The 18,640-nt window shown below is 39.7% G+C and overlaps 1 protein-coding gene across 1 annotated transcript in view; it reads right to left on the bottom strand.

Annotated features, from left to right (window-relative positions):
- The window catches only part of LOC134806623 (fatty acid synthase-like), a 56,572-nt gene extending 44,515 nt beyond the window's left edge, over nucleotides 1–12,057 (bottom strand). Inside the window, exons 1-6 of the mRNA XM_063779950.1 lie at nucleotides 11,904–12,057; nucleotides 10,191–10,957; nucleotides 9,568–9,798; nucleotides 7,603–8,236; nucleotides 6,980–7,173; nucleotides 6,182–6,410 (exon numbers count right to left, since the gene is read on the bottom strand). Of these exons, the coding sequence (XP_063636020.1) occupies nucleotides 6,182–6,410; nucleotides 6,980–7,173; nucleotides 7,603–8,236; nucleotides 9,568–9,798; nucleotides 10,191–10,957; nucleotides 11,904–12,057 (2,209 nt within the window). The remainder of the gene's footprint in view (nucleotides 1–6,181; nucleotides 6,411–6,979; nucleotides 7,174–7,602; nucleotides 8,237–9,567; nucleotides 9,799–10,190; nucleotides 10,958–11,903) is intronic.
- Nucleotides 12,058–18,640: the final 6,583 nt, after the last annotated feature.

The following is an 18,640-nucleotide window of genomic DNA, read 5'->3' as shown; positions in this document are numbered from 1 at the left end:
GGACACTATAAACACCAATATCGGTAAAATCGATATAAACATAATGAATAATATACAGATGGTCATGATGCCTAGCGAACACCAGCCATATCGTACAAACCTCAAGGAGTGATATTCCTAGGCAGATTATGATCTGCCTAGTAATCACCAGCCATATCGTGCTAACTTCAAGGTGTGATATTCCTAAGCAGATCGGTCAATGAACTTACTTGTAAACAATCAGTATTCGACAGGAAATTATGCTAATTTGTTGCCATCTAACCATTTTTAGGTCTGCTTACAGCACGGTAAGAATCATTGCAGGATTTTCGCTTTCTTAGTGGTTCCACTTGTTCAATACTTGAATGAAATAGTTATGTTATTCCTTAATATTAATAATACTAACCACAACATTGTTTACAACGACAGTTCAAATGGTGACATTGACAACCACTCAAAAGTACGCAATCGTCTTATAAATATCTCTGGTTTCCTTGACTGATAAAAAGGTTTTAGTTTCTTAACACGTTTCACAAAATTATTTTCGAATAATTGGAAACTATCTAAAATAATTAAAAATAACAAGTAGGTTGTGTTAGTTGCACCAAATGAACTTGCAAAAATTAAATACTAAGAATAAATCAAGAATAAATACTTCTTAAATACCTAACTAACAAACCTTCTTGCGTGGTAGGAAATAGACAAGACGTCTGATGTTTGAAATTAAATTTTCATTGAACTATACTTATTGAATGTCATATTCTTCAAATAAAAATGTTAGATGCTCGTGGCTATTTAAATTTGTGGGGCTGTGTAAAAGATATGGTGTACCAAACCAAACGGAATGTGAAACTGCGGACGAAATGAGACAAAGGCTAATTGGTGCTTTCTGCGGAGGATAAATGACGAAGAGCATACACTATATCGCATGTGCATCGACATACTCGGGTACGGGCTGCGGCGGCGTTGTAATACACGGAGGTACATTTGAACACCGTATGTGAAAAGAAGATAGTATTAAATATTGGAAAAAAGTAATTATCTAAGAAAGTAATAAAATTGTTTGTAATATTTTTGCATGCATTTGATTTATTTGACATTTATGCGTCATTCATACATCATTGCGATACTGTCAACGATCGGAAAAAAGTGTAAAGTCCCGAGCTTTCCCGACGGAGATCCTTAATCTAGCCGTCATGTGCACATGCTATAGGGTTATCACCACAGTTAAAAAGTAGTATTTTTGCAATTTTTATTTTTTACTCAATTAACGATTCTTACCATTACCAATAGTCTCTGTATCACTTAAACGACCTAATACTTCCGGGAAGGATCGTCGTGCCTTTCCACCCTGTATACTAATTATCCCCTACTCAATATCCCTTAAATGACATCCTATGGCCGCGTTCCATCTCTGTCATCAGATCTGCATGCTCAATAGTATATTGCATTGCTTTCAGAAGTAAACCACCATGTAAAATATTAACTAATGAACTGATAATAAAAAATCATTCTATATCAGCTTGCAAGATTCGCTCTAAACAAATTGACAAACTATTAGAACAACATCTAAAAACAATACAAAAATTGAAAGTTAGTAAAATGCTGGTAGAAAGACTTGATATTGTAATATTATTATAATTGATAAAAGCAGAAATTAAAATTCATTGTCAATAAAATATCGACAATATTATCGGCGCGTCCCTCGCACTATCTAGGTTTACTTAGAACTGACGTCATCTCGTTCACGGACAGGGTTGTCTGTGTTTGTTCTTGTACTTGTGTGAATATAGTTTTTGCTAGTGTTTGATAATTTTGTCGTGTGCGTGTGTAGCGACGCATGCTAAAAATGCATTAGTGTTAACATTATTTGTGTGCGTTACCTCGTCCCCCGCGCCAAAAACGACAGAATTTTTCAGATAGAAATTAGTGCGCGTCTCTACTCCATAGATATTTACTCCGAGGTTTTAGATTCAAAATTAATTTTATATAGATGATTCTTCATTATTTTGTGTCGAAACGAACATAATATCACCTATTACTTAAAACTATCGCATTTTGAACACATTTTAATGGGTCTACCTATAAGCCAGTCAAATTAATTTTTTTCGAAGTATTAACAACAAGCTGGAAGGAAGTGTGCATACATTTTAGCTCTTTTTCAGTGTTTTAATTGTAGATCGAAAACGAAGGAAAATTTGTTCTTATCATGATGAAAATTGAATATGAGGATCTGAAAGGTATTCGTAGTCCAAAATGAAATGCATGAAAAATGTTTTTGTTTTTGGTAAAATCATGTAAAAAAACCGAAAACGCCTTTTTATCAGAATCTGATCCGCGAAACCTTGCTGGTAGTAATTGATGGCGGGTTCCTACTAGGGAATGCAAATCGGTTATTTTCGGTTATTTTTTGTATGGAAATTATCGGTTATTAACCGAAACCGCGGTTATTTCCATACAAAAAATAACCGATTTGCATTCCCTAGTTCCTACTACATCGAGTGGCTTGGCAATCCAAGGAAAAAATTATCTCCTAAGTCTCCCAAAATTTATGCACGCTTTCTGGGATGGGGCAAACTCGGATTACGCGCATTTAGGACCAAAATGACCAAATGAAAATACCTAAGGTATTAAATAATAATAATAAATAAATTCATTTATTTCAGATACATGATCCATAATTACACAAATAACACATAAAACACACTCAATATGTACATTAAAATTAAAATTAGAATCAATAAAAAATAAATTAATAAAAAATAATAACATTAATTTAAAATTAAAATTAAAACTAAAATTACATGGTCAGTTAGACGCCCTGTGCAGCTTATCCCAGTGAAGCTGGAAAGGGCCGTCTAGGCGCTCTGCCACCGTCTGAAGGAGGCTATTCGGGCTGCCACGCAGGCGCCTCACCAAGGACGCAACGCGCTTGCGCATTATGGCATGGAAGCCATCTGTACGTCTCTCGCAAAACATCCCCGATGCACTGCAATAGCGCGGCAGCCCCAAGAGCATCCTAAAGCTATTATTATATTGGACGCGTAGGGCGCTGAGAGCTCGTTGTGTGTAGTTGATCCATAGGCTGCAGGTGTAAAACGATTGACAAAACGCCTTAAAAAGGGTAACCTTAGCTTCTTTAGTACACCTTGCAAACCTACGAATCAACATATTGCTCCTTACTGCGAGCGCCCTACGCTCCCTCTCCACATCTTTGTCGTCCCCCAGACTCTCCGTGACCCAGTGTCCAAGGTATTTAAATTCCTTAACAATACTAAGAGGTGTGTTGGCCAGTTTAACCGGCGGCACGCGTGGGTAATGTTTGGTACCCGCTTTAAAAACCAACATCACGCTCTTAGATGTGTTGTACCTAAGCCCGTGTGATTTGGCATACTGTTCACAGACACTGAGCATCTTGTTGAGAGCGTTGACCGATGGGGCCAGCAGCACCATGTCATCTGCATAACTAATGTTATTCACAAAAGTGCCATCCACTGAGCATCCTACCATGGTGCCGCTGAGCTCCCTAATCAACCTGTCAACGTACAAACTAAAGAGCCTGGGCGACGACAGGCCACCCTGTCTTACACCGCATTCCAGCCTGTATGAGACTGACAGCGAATTAGCCCACCTGACAACATTTCTCTGATGATTGTACCAGTATTTAAATAACTCAACCAACTCACTGGGTAGGCGTGCATCCTCGTACAGTTTCTGCCAAAGTTTATCGTAGCAAACCAAGTCGAAGGCCTTTGACAGATCGAGGAAGCACGCATACACAGGTGTTTCCCTGTCTGTGTAGTATCGCACAGTGTGTTTCAGGCAGAGAACTGCTGTCTCTGTAGAAAGGCCGGCTCTAAATCCGAATTGTGCATCGTGCAGAGCCAAATGTCTCTCCAGTTCCCTGTCCAACACACTGTCCAGTACTTTAGCCACAATCGTGGCCAACGAAATGGGTCTATAATTATTTATGCTACCAACATCTCCCGTTCGATTCTTGACTATGGGCACTACCACAGTTTTCATCATGTCGTCAGGTAGGTATGTATGGCTCACGCAGAAGGTGAAGAGCATGGCTAGCACTCTCGGCAGATGTGCTCCGGCGTTCTGTAAATGCTCTATACTCAGAGAATCATGTCCTGGTGACTTACCGCGTCGCATGCCCTTCACGATTGCGGCCACATCCTTCGCTGTGATTCTCATACGTAAGCCTTCTGCCCCCCGCTCCACATGTGGCGCCACCACGCCAGCACCTGGTTCTGACTCGATCCGAAAGTGGTTACTGAAAAGCTCGGCAATCTGCAAGGGATCACTAACACCCTCGACGCTCACTGGGAGACCGGCCTTGGGATTCAGTTTGCTGGTCTGTTTCCAGAAACTAGGAAAATCCTTATTGAAGTGGTGCGTTGCTATAATATCCATTTTGATTTGTTCAGCATTATCCTGGCACCACTTGAGCTTCCGCTTGAAGGTTTTCCTAGCTTCGACCATTGCCTTGTGCAAAGCGCCATCCCTAGGCTTACCATAGGCAACCCAATTTTGAAATGCCAGTCTAGCCTCCCTATGAGTCTGTCGAACGTGTTTATTCCACCCTACGACTGGCCTCCTTCGACTAGAAACCACCTTACGAGAACTCAGAATTGCTGCGTCCCTCAACGTATTTACTATATTGTCATACAACCTGTCAATTAATAGCCTATGATTTAAATTACTACACAATATATCAGTACAATTTATAAGATCATTCGGAAAATCAATTAATTTAAGCCTATCATTACAATATTTATTAAAAAATGTCAACTGGTCAGGAGTTCTAGTCCCCCACAAAATTTTATTTTTCATATTACAGTCAATGTCATTTTTGGGTATAATTAATTCTAAATTGCACTTGATTTCTAATGGGTGATGGTCGGACCAATAAACGTCATAATGGATCTTAGTATCTGACACTGTTTTCCAAGCCGCTTCAGTCACAACGCAGTGATCTAACCAGCTTTTAGTTCCATTAATGTCACTTAAATACGTATATGAGTCCGATTCATAACCCAATATTTCTATATCTGCACACTTCCAATTTTGATCAACACATAAATGTTCAAGTTCATTGCCAAATCTCCTTCCAGGATGTGCATTAAAATCTCCTAGTATGAACACGGAGTCTATTTGACACTCTTCTATTACCGCGGCTATTTCACCTAAACACTCAGTAAATTCATTTAATGTCTCCGCCGAGTCAGTAGGCATGTATACTGAGAACACTAAAAGAGCGCGCTCCGGTAGCACTATTTTAATAGCCGATATCCGCACACTTTTACACGGCACTACCGAAACAGATGTAAACAAGGTTAGTTAGGTTTAGAATTAAAACAATTTCCAGCTTGCTGAGAATTAATTCCTCAAAACGCTATTTTTGGATCTACTTTGATTGGTCTACTATCGCGAATTATGGAGACAAGACCAGTGTAACCTGCGTCGGAAATAGACACGCTAAAAATAAATAAATAAAATAAATATTAAATAAATATTTATAGGGACATTCTTACACAAATTGCCTAAGTCCCACGGTATAAGCTCAAGAAGGCTTGTGTTGTGGGTACTCAGGCAACGATATATATACTTAATATACAAATACTTAAATACATAGAAAACATCCATGACTCAGGAACAAATATTTGTGCTCATCACACAAATAAATGCCCTTGCCGCCCAGGAAAAATAATGATTAAGTATTACTTATGCGAACATATTATTCAAGAAATAGTTTTTCAGTGTGGAGACCACACCACCTCCTTTGCTGGCTGGAGACTTTGAGGAGCGTGCGAGGTGGGAAATGAGAGCTGAGTCCGTTCAAAACTAGCGTGAGACGCCATGACACAGCGGACACATTTTTACTCGCTCAGTCCGCTCCGCTGACTCGCTCGCGGTCGACCTCTTGTGTGGTCGTATGAAATTCACAGCGAAGTCCACAAGGAATCCACTCGACTCTGCGACTTTTATCATTGTGACTTTAACTCGTTTAGTCACTCACTCTTATTCAGTTGTCTGCATCACCATTGCGAGCTAAGCGGACTCCAAACGGAGCCCGTTTCGTTCGCAGTGAAAAGCGGGCATTAGGTTACCAAAACGGACCCTGACATTCAAGATCAAGCAAAACGCTGAAACTGTATATCAATTTTGAAGGAAGATCAAATGTTTCACTTACCCAAGTCAGAGTCCCACTTGTCCTGCGGTACCGACGAAGACAGCCAACGTGGGCTCCTTGGCTTGGGGTGAGGTATGATCTCCTGCAAATGTTTCCTTAGCAGCGGAGTGACACTGGCGATGCTTCTGCTGTGGAAGGCCATGCCGGAAGAGTCTACCATTCGTACGAATACGCCGTCTGCTGCGAGCTGCTTTACGAATTTCTCCACGGCCGCTTTTGGTCCCGAGATCTGTTAAAATTACATATATGCATCGAATGGGGTTGGGAACTGTCAAAGCTTTGCATAGATGGCGTCATCATAGCTTGCCCCTTTGTAGTTGAGTTCATTTAAGAGATTTGGCTTAAAGGGCTGGCGTCCTGGGTATAACATTTGATTTAAAAAAAATAAGAATTAGACACAATTTTAGGCATTGACAGGCCAAGCTATGCTGATGCCATCTTTCTAGTAAATATATAAATACTTCGACCGGCCAACCCCATTATGGATTCACAACATAACATCAGTGAAGCTCACAAAATTTAACAGAGGTCATGTTATGAAAGCTCAACACATGCGCAAATATTTTAAATATGGCGTTGCCGAGTCGCCATTGATTGTCATGGCCCCGTCGTATGATTTCTTACCATATCGTTTTCGGGATGATCTTGCAGCGTTGCACTAGTATGGTTTCTCACCTTTTTCTCTCACCCGGACCGTTATCTGACCCATGACAGACCAACGGCCGCCATGGCACCCTTCTTGCAGGGATCGCCTTAATTATGTTTTTTGCAGCGGTCGCACTAGAATGATAGTGTTACCGTAACGCTTTCAGGGCCGTTGTGACACGCAAGGTCAATGTCCTCAGGGCATCGCTTCGCGGTCTCTTCCCAAGACAGACCGACGGCAGCCATCGCACCACTCGGTAGCTTTGCTTCTAACGCACAGCGCGCGCGCCAGTAGGCAGACAGTACTGATTGCTCCGCCGTTAAAGTCCCGTCGGCGTAGCCGCACACTAAAAAAACAGGTCAAAATATAAATCAAATGTTAAAGGCAAAAGTTGAAATTTAAAGTCAAAGGTTAAAGTTAAAAGTAATTCCAAGTCTACAGTTAACGCATTCACTGTCAGCGCGAGCTACGCGCTGCAGTCGGAGCCTATAGCACGTTTTTTCCGCTTTGTAGCGAAAAGCGCCAACAAACAGAGAACCCACACCTATTTAGCAGGTCGCTAGCAACGAAGGTTTAAGTTGAGTGTTGGATTTTTTTTTTCATTATAATTCATGCAAAACGTTTAAGCAACTTCAATCCGACTACCTACACTTTTATTCGAAAAAAATGCCTCCCCCTTCAAAGTTAGTTAAAAATTTAGCCTGTCACCCGCGTACTTGTCGGGCATAATATAATACCTACAGTTTCAAAAAAACGTTATTCGTTTGCAACTAACCGGTTTCTCCAAGAGAATGTCCAATGATGCCATCCGGGTGCACTCCGAGCTCCTTCAGCACATCTACCAGCGCCACCTGCACGGCTACGATAGACACTACACAGTTTATCAAATTCCCAAGCTCTTCAGGCGACGCCTCCGATATGATATGCTTAAGATCCATGTATGGTTTGAGAGCTGCCGCTGAACGCTCAATGCTTGAAACGAATATTGGTAAACGGAGAAGCTCGCGCGCCATTCCCGCCCATTGCGAGCCCATTCCACTAAACGCGAACCAAATTGGGCGACGCTCGCTCTCACTATCCATCACCTCTATTATAGGCGCATTCGCATTCGGCCTCAGGATGGCGTAACCACGCCGCGGGTGGTTATGGATCGGATGAGCGTGGACTGCGTCTATCAAAGCATGTAACTCCCCATCCCGAGGGTTCTCAGCTGCGAGTTTGAGGAGTTTCTCAACAGCTTCGTCTGTACGGCCTGAAGCGAGGATAAGGCGAGGGGCAGCGTACTGGATGGGTGGGGGCCGCTCCCCCCCGCGCCCCCCTTCCAGGATCACGTGGGCGTTGGCGCCGCCGAAGCCGACGGAATTCATTGATACCAATCCACCCTGCCATGGTGTGTTCTTGTCAACCACCTGAAAGCAACATACATTAAAATACTGATAACAGCTAAATTCGCTCACTATCTTTTTGAATGGGAGTAAAAGAAAGAAGCTGTCTATGCGTATAATTTTTAAATAGGAGGACGCAAAATGTTTAAACAGATGCAATAAAAATATGTGCACTGCCCGTGACATTATATAATCATGGCTTTATAGCGGATGGTGCTGGGCCTAAAATACGGCGTTGCGTGAACAAGAGATTTCCTTTGGCAGGATTGGTCCTTAGGACCCCAGGATGGATTTAAGAAGTGGAGCCACCGAGATTTTTGATGTCAATTTTTAGGGGGGGGGGGGGCTCTCAACTTGATCTTGATATCTATATCATTTAAGCTACTAGGCCAAGTTTGGTATCGTTTTCGTATAAATCGGGGATGCCGAATTCATTTCTGATATCATAATGACACCATTCAGAAGTAAAAACACATAAAATTTGAAAAAATACTTTTTTTTTTATTCCTCTTCACGCTTAAACCGCTAAATCAATTTAGTTCAAATTTGGTACAGAGATAGTTTGAGTTCCACAGAATAACATAGCCTACTTTAAATCTCAAATATCATCCTTTAAGGGTGTGAAAAGGGAGGTGGAAATTTGTATGGGGATTCAATAACTGCTGAACCGATTTAGATAAAATTTGGTATAGAGAAATTTTAAGTCCCGGGGAAGAACATAGGATAGTTTTATTTAAAAAAAAACTCTTAAAAGTGAAAAGGAAGGTGTAAGATTGTTTGGGGAATCAATAACGGCTGAACCGATTTAGATGAAATCTATGTCTACATCTTTGATTTACTTGAAAATGGCACTAAACTTGACGTAGAACCTAAACTTAAACAATTATTAACATCAGACGTCGCCGACGCTTAAAATCCCCCCACCCCCCACCTGCATCAAAAATCTGGGTGGCTCCACTTCTTAAATCCATCCTTGGGTCCTAAGGACCAATCCTGCCAAACGAAATCTCTTGTTCATGCAACGCCGTGGTTGACCTTTTTATGCTCTGAGCACACTCAACTATTAGTATGAATAGGTATGATGTTTAATAAAATAACAGGTGTAAAACAATAAAGACATAGAGTTGTTAAAACAAAATTAATTAATTTCTTCAGTAACTAACCATAATTGACTTGACATCTATTTCAGTTTCAAATCGAATAATCATCAGGCATTTTAAATTCTTAACTAGCTTATGTATGTAAATGTATGTATACTTAATACGTATGTATTTACGCATGTCCATTGATTTTGACACGTGAATGTTATAAAATCTTTGCTTTAATTATTCGTGCCTTTAATATACCTAAACTACCTGTATCCGGCCATCGCTGAGTGCCGGGATATCAGTATTAGGGTTCTCAAAATGCAGGTTCCCAGGGATCACTCCTCGCTCCATGGCCAACACCACTTTAGCGATGGAACAGAGACCGGAGGTCGATTCCGCGTGTCCCATGTTGGATTTCACTGAACCCATTAGTAGCGGGGCTTCTCGGCCCTTGCAGAATCGCTCCACTATTTCATTTACCTCTTGTGGGTCACCTGCCTGAAACATAAGTTTTGTTTAATTTTTGCAAATAAAAATAGACTTCATGAAACAGTACTATATTGCCATCAACTTATAGTCTTCAGCAGTTCCACTTCTTCAACTTTCGTATTTAGACAGGAAATGTATGAGTTATAATAAACTTCATCTTCGCGAAATAGTGAACAATCATTATAAAATCTTCATCAGCAATTCCAACTCCAATTGCATTTGAAATACGGTTATTGGTAGTTTCGATTGTCAAATGTCAAATGCTTATAAAATGCAACGCCATACATTATGGACTATAGCGGCGCTGTTGAGTTAATTTAGTTAATAGATTTAATTTAATGTATTGTATTAAAATATGGACTGATGTTCGAAATAAAGGCATACCTACAATAAATACTCACTTTAGTGCCGGTCCCGTGTGCTTCAAAATAAGCAAGATCTTGCGGCCTGAAGCCTGTTTCGTCGTAGGTTTCTTGCGTTATACGGCCCTGCATCTCACCAGACGGATAAGTAATGCCTTGCGGCTTGTGTCCGTCATTGTTAACTCTCGCTGCATGCACTGTACAGTACACACGCCTCGCGACATTTCTGCGTTGAAGTAACACAGCCACAACTGCCTCGGAGCGTACATAACCTTGTCCGCTTTCATCAAAAGACGCACAACGACCGTCTTTCGCCAGCATATTCAGATTTAAGAAGTTTTGCGACGTAACCGGATCAAGGCAGATGTTCACACCAGCGACAATAGCAGCATCACAACGGCCAACTTTAATATCATTCAAGGCCTGTGCCAATGCATAAGTAGAGCTTGAACAGGCGACATCTATAGAGAGCGACGGGCCTTTCAAGTCGAAGGAATATGACACGCGGTTGGGGAACATACAGCCAATGCCGCCAGTCATAGTGTAGCCATTGCTTTTGTTGTACAGTTTCCCCCATGCTTCATAAGTTTCATAGCGTCCAATGCCTACGTAAACACCAGTTCTCGTGCCTCGCAGCTCGGTGGGATTATAACCGGCATCGACCATGGTCTCATGAGTGACTTCTAATAGCAGTCGCATCCCCGGGTCCATTACATCTGCTTGTTTTTCAAATAGATTGAAGTAAGCTGCGTCGAAGTGGGTTAGGTTTTTTAACTTGCCCATCCGTAACGGTAATCCATTCATTCCTGGAATGTAATTTGGTTTGACATGTCTATGTAACAGGCCAATTCAAACGTGCACTGACATCAACCCGATATTAAAATGATATTGGAATCACATCAGTTAGCTTTCATTCGCGCGTTGTTGTCGCCCAGACTTGTTTGCACAAGTATTAGTGCGAGCGAGACGCCCACGCAAATGACAGCTAACTGATATGATTCCAATAGGTATCCTTCTAAAGCCCTTGCTACACGGTCGCCGACAAGCCTTCTAACCGTCTGACCTTGGTCTGTCCTTGGTCAGTTTTGGTCTAATTTTGTTGGAAACTACTGTCTACACGGTCTGGGACAGATCAAGGTCAGACGGTTAGAAGGCTTGTCGGCGACCGTGTAGCAAGGGCTTAATACCTATTGGTTTGATTACATTCGAATTAGCCTGTAAGAACCGTGGCAATGGAAAATTAGTTTAGACTTAGAATTTATTGCGTGAACCTTAAAAGAGTTGTCAGAGAACAGAAGGGAGATAATATTGATCGTTAGATAACTAGTAGGTATCAGAAAATCCAAAGCTAGAGCTAGTCGGGCTTACATTTCGATTTGGAATAAATTAATATCTTATCACATCAATAGTAGATACCTAATATTGAATACATAATGTATGTTAGTCTGTAGGTAAGCGTATTTGTAAATAATATGGGCCTTGTTACCTGAATTAAATTTCTAAATAAAAAATAAATAAATTAGTATATAATTATTATCATAAACTGTTTGCTTTGCCAAGAGTATACATACATACTTACACTGACTGTACTTTTTGGATGTACCTTTGTGGTAAAGTAGAGAGAGGACAATAGAGAATACTCTCTTCAGGCGGGTATTGTGCCTGGGGACCTGAGTCCACGAAGGGTTGTTCAGATGTTGTTTTTATAGGAACTGAGTCTCGGAACTCCGTAAGCGCTTGGAGAAGACTCACCCGGTGTCCAGCGTCGGTCGTCGTCAGTAACCATGTCTACTCCCTCGAACAAGTTCCGCGCGAACTCGTCGATGTTTTCCGACTCGGGCAGGCGGCCCGACAGCCCCGTCAGGACGACCTCCGAGTCAGCGTGCCCGTTTACTGCGCTCGGCATTTTCACTACCTATCGAATGACGAATTTAAACTTTCGTTAGTCGAACTATTTACGTACATAAACTAAAGTAATAACGAGACATCCTACCTACCTTATCCACTTATCTTCCAACGAAGACGCCTAAGTAATAAATAACTGGAATATATTTACAAAAATGTTGCAAAATAATTGTGGATTTCCACATTTTTATATGATTTTGAACGTGTTTATTAAAAAAAGCTAACGGAAAAATGTTCATGAATGTTTCCAAATTGTCTTCGGCTAGGTACCGCAAATACCGCAATAGTAAATTATTCATGAAAATCACTTTGAACGACAATAATTGGTGCGACCAGAGCATGACCCCGTGGGACCGTTAGCGTATTGAAACGTCGCGTCGGGATCTTTTTAACCTACAGTACCTACTTAATCTAGATTTAAGGTAAATGTCCTAGTGCTATTGCCCAATAAATGACATCCTGCTACCTATTTAAAGATGACATGTACTGGGACAGTGATGAGCACTCGGCCGTCTACCTCAGGCTACTAGGCAACTAGGAACAAAAAAAGGTATTGTATGGAATTTGGTGACCTAGCCATAGCCAAAAAACAAAAAAAAACGTCAGTGCTATTTATCTGTCAAGTCAACTGTCAGCCACATTGCTTTGTTGCTTGTCATGGCGGTTCGCATGTTTTACTTACGTATTTCCTGCAATTTCTTTTTTGAAAGCCTTCGTTATTTTTCAAAACAGTCAAACGTGACAAGAACGTATGGTGAGTCAATAGATTTTGTTTAAATGCCACCGAAATTAAGTTGTTTAAGTGCGAAATATGTGGCAATCGATACGCTCGCGAAAATCGCAAAAAAGGAAATTTATGGCGAAATTTCCATTAGATGAAGACCGGTAAGTATTGCTTTAGATACCTTTAGCCTTATTTTGGTGTAGCAGGCTATAAACACATCGAAAATTAGATATTTCATATCCACTTTCATTGTGAACTAGGGATGTACTACAAGTATCGATAACTGCAGCCTAATTTTTTATCAATGTAAATAGTTAAATAAAATGAGTGAATTTCCTGATAACTTGCATGCAACATGACTATAATTATTTCTCCGAATATTTTTAGTGGAAAATTATCTATCATCTGTGCATTAATGGAATGGACATTATATGTATTATATATTTTTGGAATCTAGTATTTATTTAAGATTTTAACCTAAAATATAAGAAAATGTATATGTGTCTGTTTTAATGATTACTTAAATGTTTTCAGATGCAGGCAGTGGGTTGTAAAGGAAGACTTAATTTTATTATTCAAGAATATAATACACTCGCGTGCAAAAGTATTGCATCACTTTGCATTTTTTCGTCCGCACCCAATATATTTGTAAACTGGTCAATTTCGCTAAATTATTTGAATGTAATCATGTTCCTTGAAGTTTTAGCTTTACGAAAAGTAAAAAAACATGGAAACCGGCCCAGTATTTTTCAAATTATCGGCATTTTCCCGATTTGTAAGCGGTTTCACGTTATCACGCGCACGAGTTGCGCTACCCTTGACCCCTATAAAACGGGGGGTAGAGAAGGGGTTGTTATCAGTCACTTATCAGAAGACGATCGTTACATATCTCCGCGTATTTTCCCGTAAAAAAGACCTGGAAAAATGAAAACCACTGAAGCTGAAGTCCACCAAATCGTCCAGCCCCTGCAAGCGGGGCGTAACCAACGTTCAGTAGCTGCCGAGCTGAATTTAAGCCAATCTGCAGTTTGCAGAGTTTACCAGAGGTTCCAGGGGACTGGATCCTTTACTTCAAGACCAAGAAGCGGCCGCAGAAAGTGTACATCAGAGAGGGACGACCGCTTCTTTGTCACAACATCTCTCCGAGATCGACACCAGACAAGCATTGCCATCCAGCAGCGTCTGCGTGAGGTACGAGGAGTGGCTGCCAGTGAGTGGACAATAAGAAGAAGACTTAAGAAAGCGAACTTGATACCCAGGAGGCCCGCAGCGGGGCCCTGATTTCTGGCGCGACACCGTACAGCCTAAAGAGAGTTTGCTGAAAATCACAAGGACTGGACCATTGAGCAATGAACCCCAGTACTCTTCTTGAAAGAGCGCAGAATGTGCTTGAATGGATGTGACCGAAAAGGAAGAGTCTACAGAAGGCCAGAAAAACAGTTTACTCAATGTTACTTCTCCGAAAGGGTCGCCTATGGCGGTGGGTCCGTAATGTTCTGGGGCGGCATTTCCTACGACGGGCGGACAGAGCTGGTTTTCGTGCCTGGCGAGGGCCGTGACAGTGGATTGACCGCTGCCAAGTACATCACTGATATCCTGGAGGAACATGTTGTTCCTTATGCCGGTATTTTTGATGAGGGGTTCATAATGCAGGATAATGTCCCGTGTCATACCCCTAGGGCCACCGCAGCCTATACCTTCTCGAAGTGGGCATCGACACCATGGACTGGCCAGCGATGAGCCCGGACCTTAACCCCATTGAACACGTGTGGGACTACCTAAAAAGGAGGGTTTGGAAGCGGAATCCTGCCCTGGTCAATGTTGAGGAGCTGAAGGGAGCCTTGCTGGAGGAGTGGGACGCTACTCCTCATCATCACATTAAAAAAATAATTAGGTCTATGAAAAACCACTTGGTTTGTGAAAGGAAGGCTGTGGGTGGCAATACCAAGTATCAATTAAATAATAATAATCGATATTGTATTACAAAAATGACTTTTATTCTTAAGTTTCCTGATTTATTTTTGGAGCATTATGCGACTACTTTCAGTTTTCTGATGTTTTTTAGTCTTCAGATTCGAAATTTCATTGTATTTACCATTTTTCTAATGCGTTACATTATAAGCTTTCAGTTGATACCAAAATTTTCAGAATTGGGTATAGAATTACAAAGATATTGGGTGCGGACGAAAAAATGCAAAGTGATGCAATACTTTTGCACGCGAGTGTATATAGAAAAAAAACATTTAAGTTAGATTTACTAAATAGATTTATTTCGACGTAAACAATTCAAGTTAGATTTACACATTGTAATTTTGACACAGGTGAACACACATTTTCCTCTGTAACCGTGGACCGTCGAACCGTCGGGATGTATTTTAAATTAATGATATTAAATTAGTTAAAAAATCCTTTTACATATGTATTTTTATTTTAACAAATAAAAATCGTATTCACATTTAAGTCCAACCATTTATTAGTCCACTCAAAGTTATATAACATATCGACTACCGTAGGCTCAAAGGGCTTAACGGATAAAACGCGATTTTTCAGGAGAGCCAAAAAACAGTTTTGTTTTGAGAAAAAAAAAACATATCTTTTTGTTTGTATGAATAAACTGATGCCTGTATGTGGCTTATTGTTAACTTTTTGAGCCCTTTTAAACTGATTGCTTGAACTTTTAATACAATTCTTATTTACGAAAATAGCATGTCCATTACGCCAAAAAACACGCCTGTTTTTAAGAAGGGCGTCCTATACGCCTGTTTTTTATGGTTTATATTATGAGATAAAGGGCGTAATGTACAAAAAATTAAACTGTTTTAGTACCATTTGGCGTAAATCCAACAATTTCGTTGCAATATTGGCAACTTGCATTTAAGGAACACTGTACTTCTAAGTACTATAATTTACTATTTATTTTTCAAAAACTTATAGAGATGTATTCACCATTTAGTTTTTCCCCATTTTTAATATTTTGGATACTTAAACGTGGAAAAGGTCGTTTTTTTAGCCACAAATCCAATGTTTTCTTTTTTTTATTTGTTTATATTACTTCAACAGAATCACTGCTGTCCTGCCATCTATATCTATTTATGTAAATCAAAACAATGTATAACTACTTTAATTATAGAAAGTAACTATATATGCGTTATTTCTGTTTGTACCTAATCTTAATTTGATCATAAATTTTATTTTTACATACTATAATACTATTAGGTACAATAGTAGTTTTGACATTTCGTATGTTTGTTCAGTAAAACTTAATGAATATGCGATTGTTTATGACATAACATCAGAGTAGGTATCAAAAAAGGCATATAGCCAGGCCTACGTACTTCTATGGATTTAAATCGAAACGTTATAGACAATAACTTTCATAAGGTTAATCCTATAAATTAGGGAAAAAAAGTATTAATATTACGTCTAAATCAAAATAGCAAATGGCCCAGTCACATACAAAACTAAAAGTTATCAGTCTAACCTTAATTAATCGCCATAATTATCATTTGAATATTGGTAGTCATATTAACTCACATTTATAGACGGGTCTAACGCGAAATTTATTCAATTATCTTTATTTACGGACGTTTCGACCCAGGTTTCACTGGTCATGGTCGCGGCTAACTGATGTCCCAGCAAAATGTCAAAACAGAGATTTGTGCAACTACCCGACGAAAAGTGTATGGCGTCTATATATGTGAGTTAATATGTGTTCAAAACGCGGAAGTTTTAAATATTATATAGGTAGTCATGTTTTATTATTTTCATAAAACTGATGAAAAAAGTACCCACTAATTCAGTTTAAATTGTCAAATTTTAGTAACCCTATAAATAAAGCATTAATTAGCAGATGAGCAGGTAATGCAAGTACCTACTTAATAATTACAAACTAGAAATTGTACATAGTATGTTGGCGTATCCCTTACATTGAATTCTCTAACAATCGTATAAATATCCACTAGTTGTGGGCATAACGTACATTTAGCACTAAAATATTTACTGCATATAGGCGTAACGGACAAAAACATTTGCACAGATTTAATAAATTTTTGATGCAAAAAGGCGTATCGTACACAAAAGTTGGGAGTTACGCCAAAATGTCTCACAATATTTTTTTGAATTGGCAGATACGGCAAAATGCTTTAGAAAATTGTGTTCAAGCATTGATTTTTCATAGGGCTTAACGGACATTTTTTTCAAGTTATCGAGACGTTAAATATACCATTCGATAGAGAAAAAAATACTGAGTATAACTGCATTCATAACTCATTTTCGCCATTTTGTCCCATACGCCCTTTGAGCCTACGGTAGTCGATATGACTTAAATGTAGACTCGATTCTAACCTGATTTTGAGTACGAAATTTGTTGATAGGGGCCTATGTTTCAACCCTCCCCAATTTATCGATATCGATAAAATAAGCAAGCGTGTAGCATACTATACTATTTAAGTCTGTTATGTTGGTACTATTGTTCTTTGACAGTTCTTTGTAGTACATGTTGGTAATGATTTGAGAACCAAACATACACAAAACTGATTCAAGTCGCTAGTATGGAAGTCCCGTCTCTTAAAACGTAGTGATTATATTCTCTTTGGTTTACCTTAACACCAGTAATACCAGTAAACGAAAACGAAAGTTTCGTTTAACTATCGTTAACTAGAAATTATAAACTAAAGCACTTCAGCAATCGCCTAAGCTAAATAACCGTATTATGGGCGACTGGTAGAGAATGCCGTGTAGCATTAAGTCCGCCTTTTGTCACTGTATATTTTATACTTTGCAATAAAGTTTAAAATAAATAAATATCAAACTAAAACTAAAATCAGGAACAAGATGTATCAATAAATGTGCTGTGTGCAGTAATAGGCTCCACTCTTTCGGGTGAAGCACTGATAATTCTGCTAGAGACTAGTCATTGAGTTTTCACTTCTGTCGGCACTCCCGGAGTGCAACCCGTTGTTTTTTTTAGCGATCGGATCAAAAGTTACTCGGCTCAGAATGGAGCGACTCTTTTCAAAAGTATTCACTGAATCAGAAAACGCTCTTAATAATCCTTAATGTAATTTTTCAAGACCTAGCAAATGACGTGCCACAATTATGTGTTTTGTAAGTACTTGAATTCTTATTTAACTTTTAGTGAAATGTAGTGCCCCCTAAAAATATTTTCAGTAGGTCCATATGTTGTTACTTTACCGCCCTAGGGCAGGATTAAGGACAATACGTACCTAATATGTTAAGAATTTAAAGGGCCATAAGTAGGTATGTACTGTTAAACTACACACTTATAACTGTACAATACACGTGCGAAAAGGTAATTCGCAACTCGTGTCGACAACAACAAGCGTGATATAGGTAGCTAATTATTTCATCTATACTTTATTCAAATCGTTAAAACGATTCGTCTGTATGACGTGTGTATAAATTGAATGCTTGCCCAGTAGGTACGTCATAATACAGTAATTTTATACATTTAGCGTTTGCGTCAAATCCGGTAGTTCTGATTCTTTGCAGACTTATTCATGATGTTGGCCTAATGAATAATCCAAGTTTGAGACCTCGAGCGCCGAACGCAACTTTGTCAAAAAATTTTCAGATTTTGTTTAGAGGTAGAAAGCGGCAGACTAGGGCTGACAGTGAACAGGCAGAAGACAAAAGTCATGGTGGTAGATCGGGCTGGCATGCTGACAAGTTCCCATTAAATCCAGGGTATTGATAGGGTAAATAGCTTTACTTATCTGGGATCTCAGATAAACAATGATGGAAGTTGCGTTCCCGAGATCAAGCGCCGAATCGCAATGGCTAAAGATGCCATGACGCGCCTTCAGGTTATCTGGAAAAACCGTAGTATAAGCTTTCATAC

The sequence above is a fragment of the Cydia splendana genome, chromosome 3 (assembly GCF_910591565.1).
Source record: "Cydia splendana chromosome 3, ilCydSple1.2, whole genome shotgun sequence".
Lineage (NCBI taxonomy): Eukaryota > Metazoa > Arthropoda > Insecta > Lepidoptera > Tortricidae > Cydia > Cydia splendana.
The sequence above is the reverse complement of the archived record's forward strand: the minus strand, read 5'-3'. Positions and strand labels throughout refer to the sequence as shown.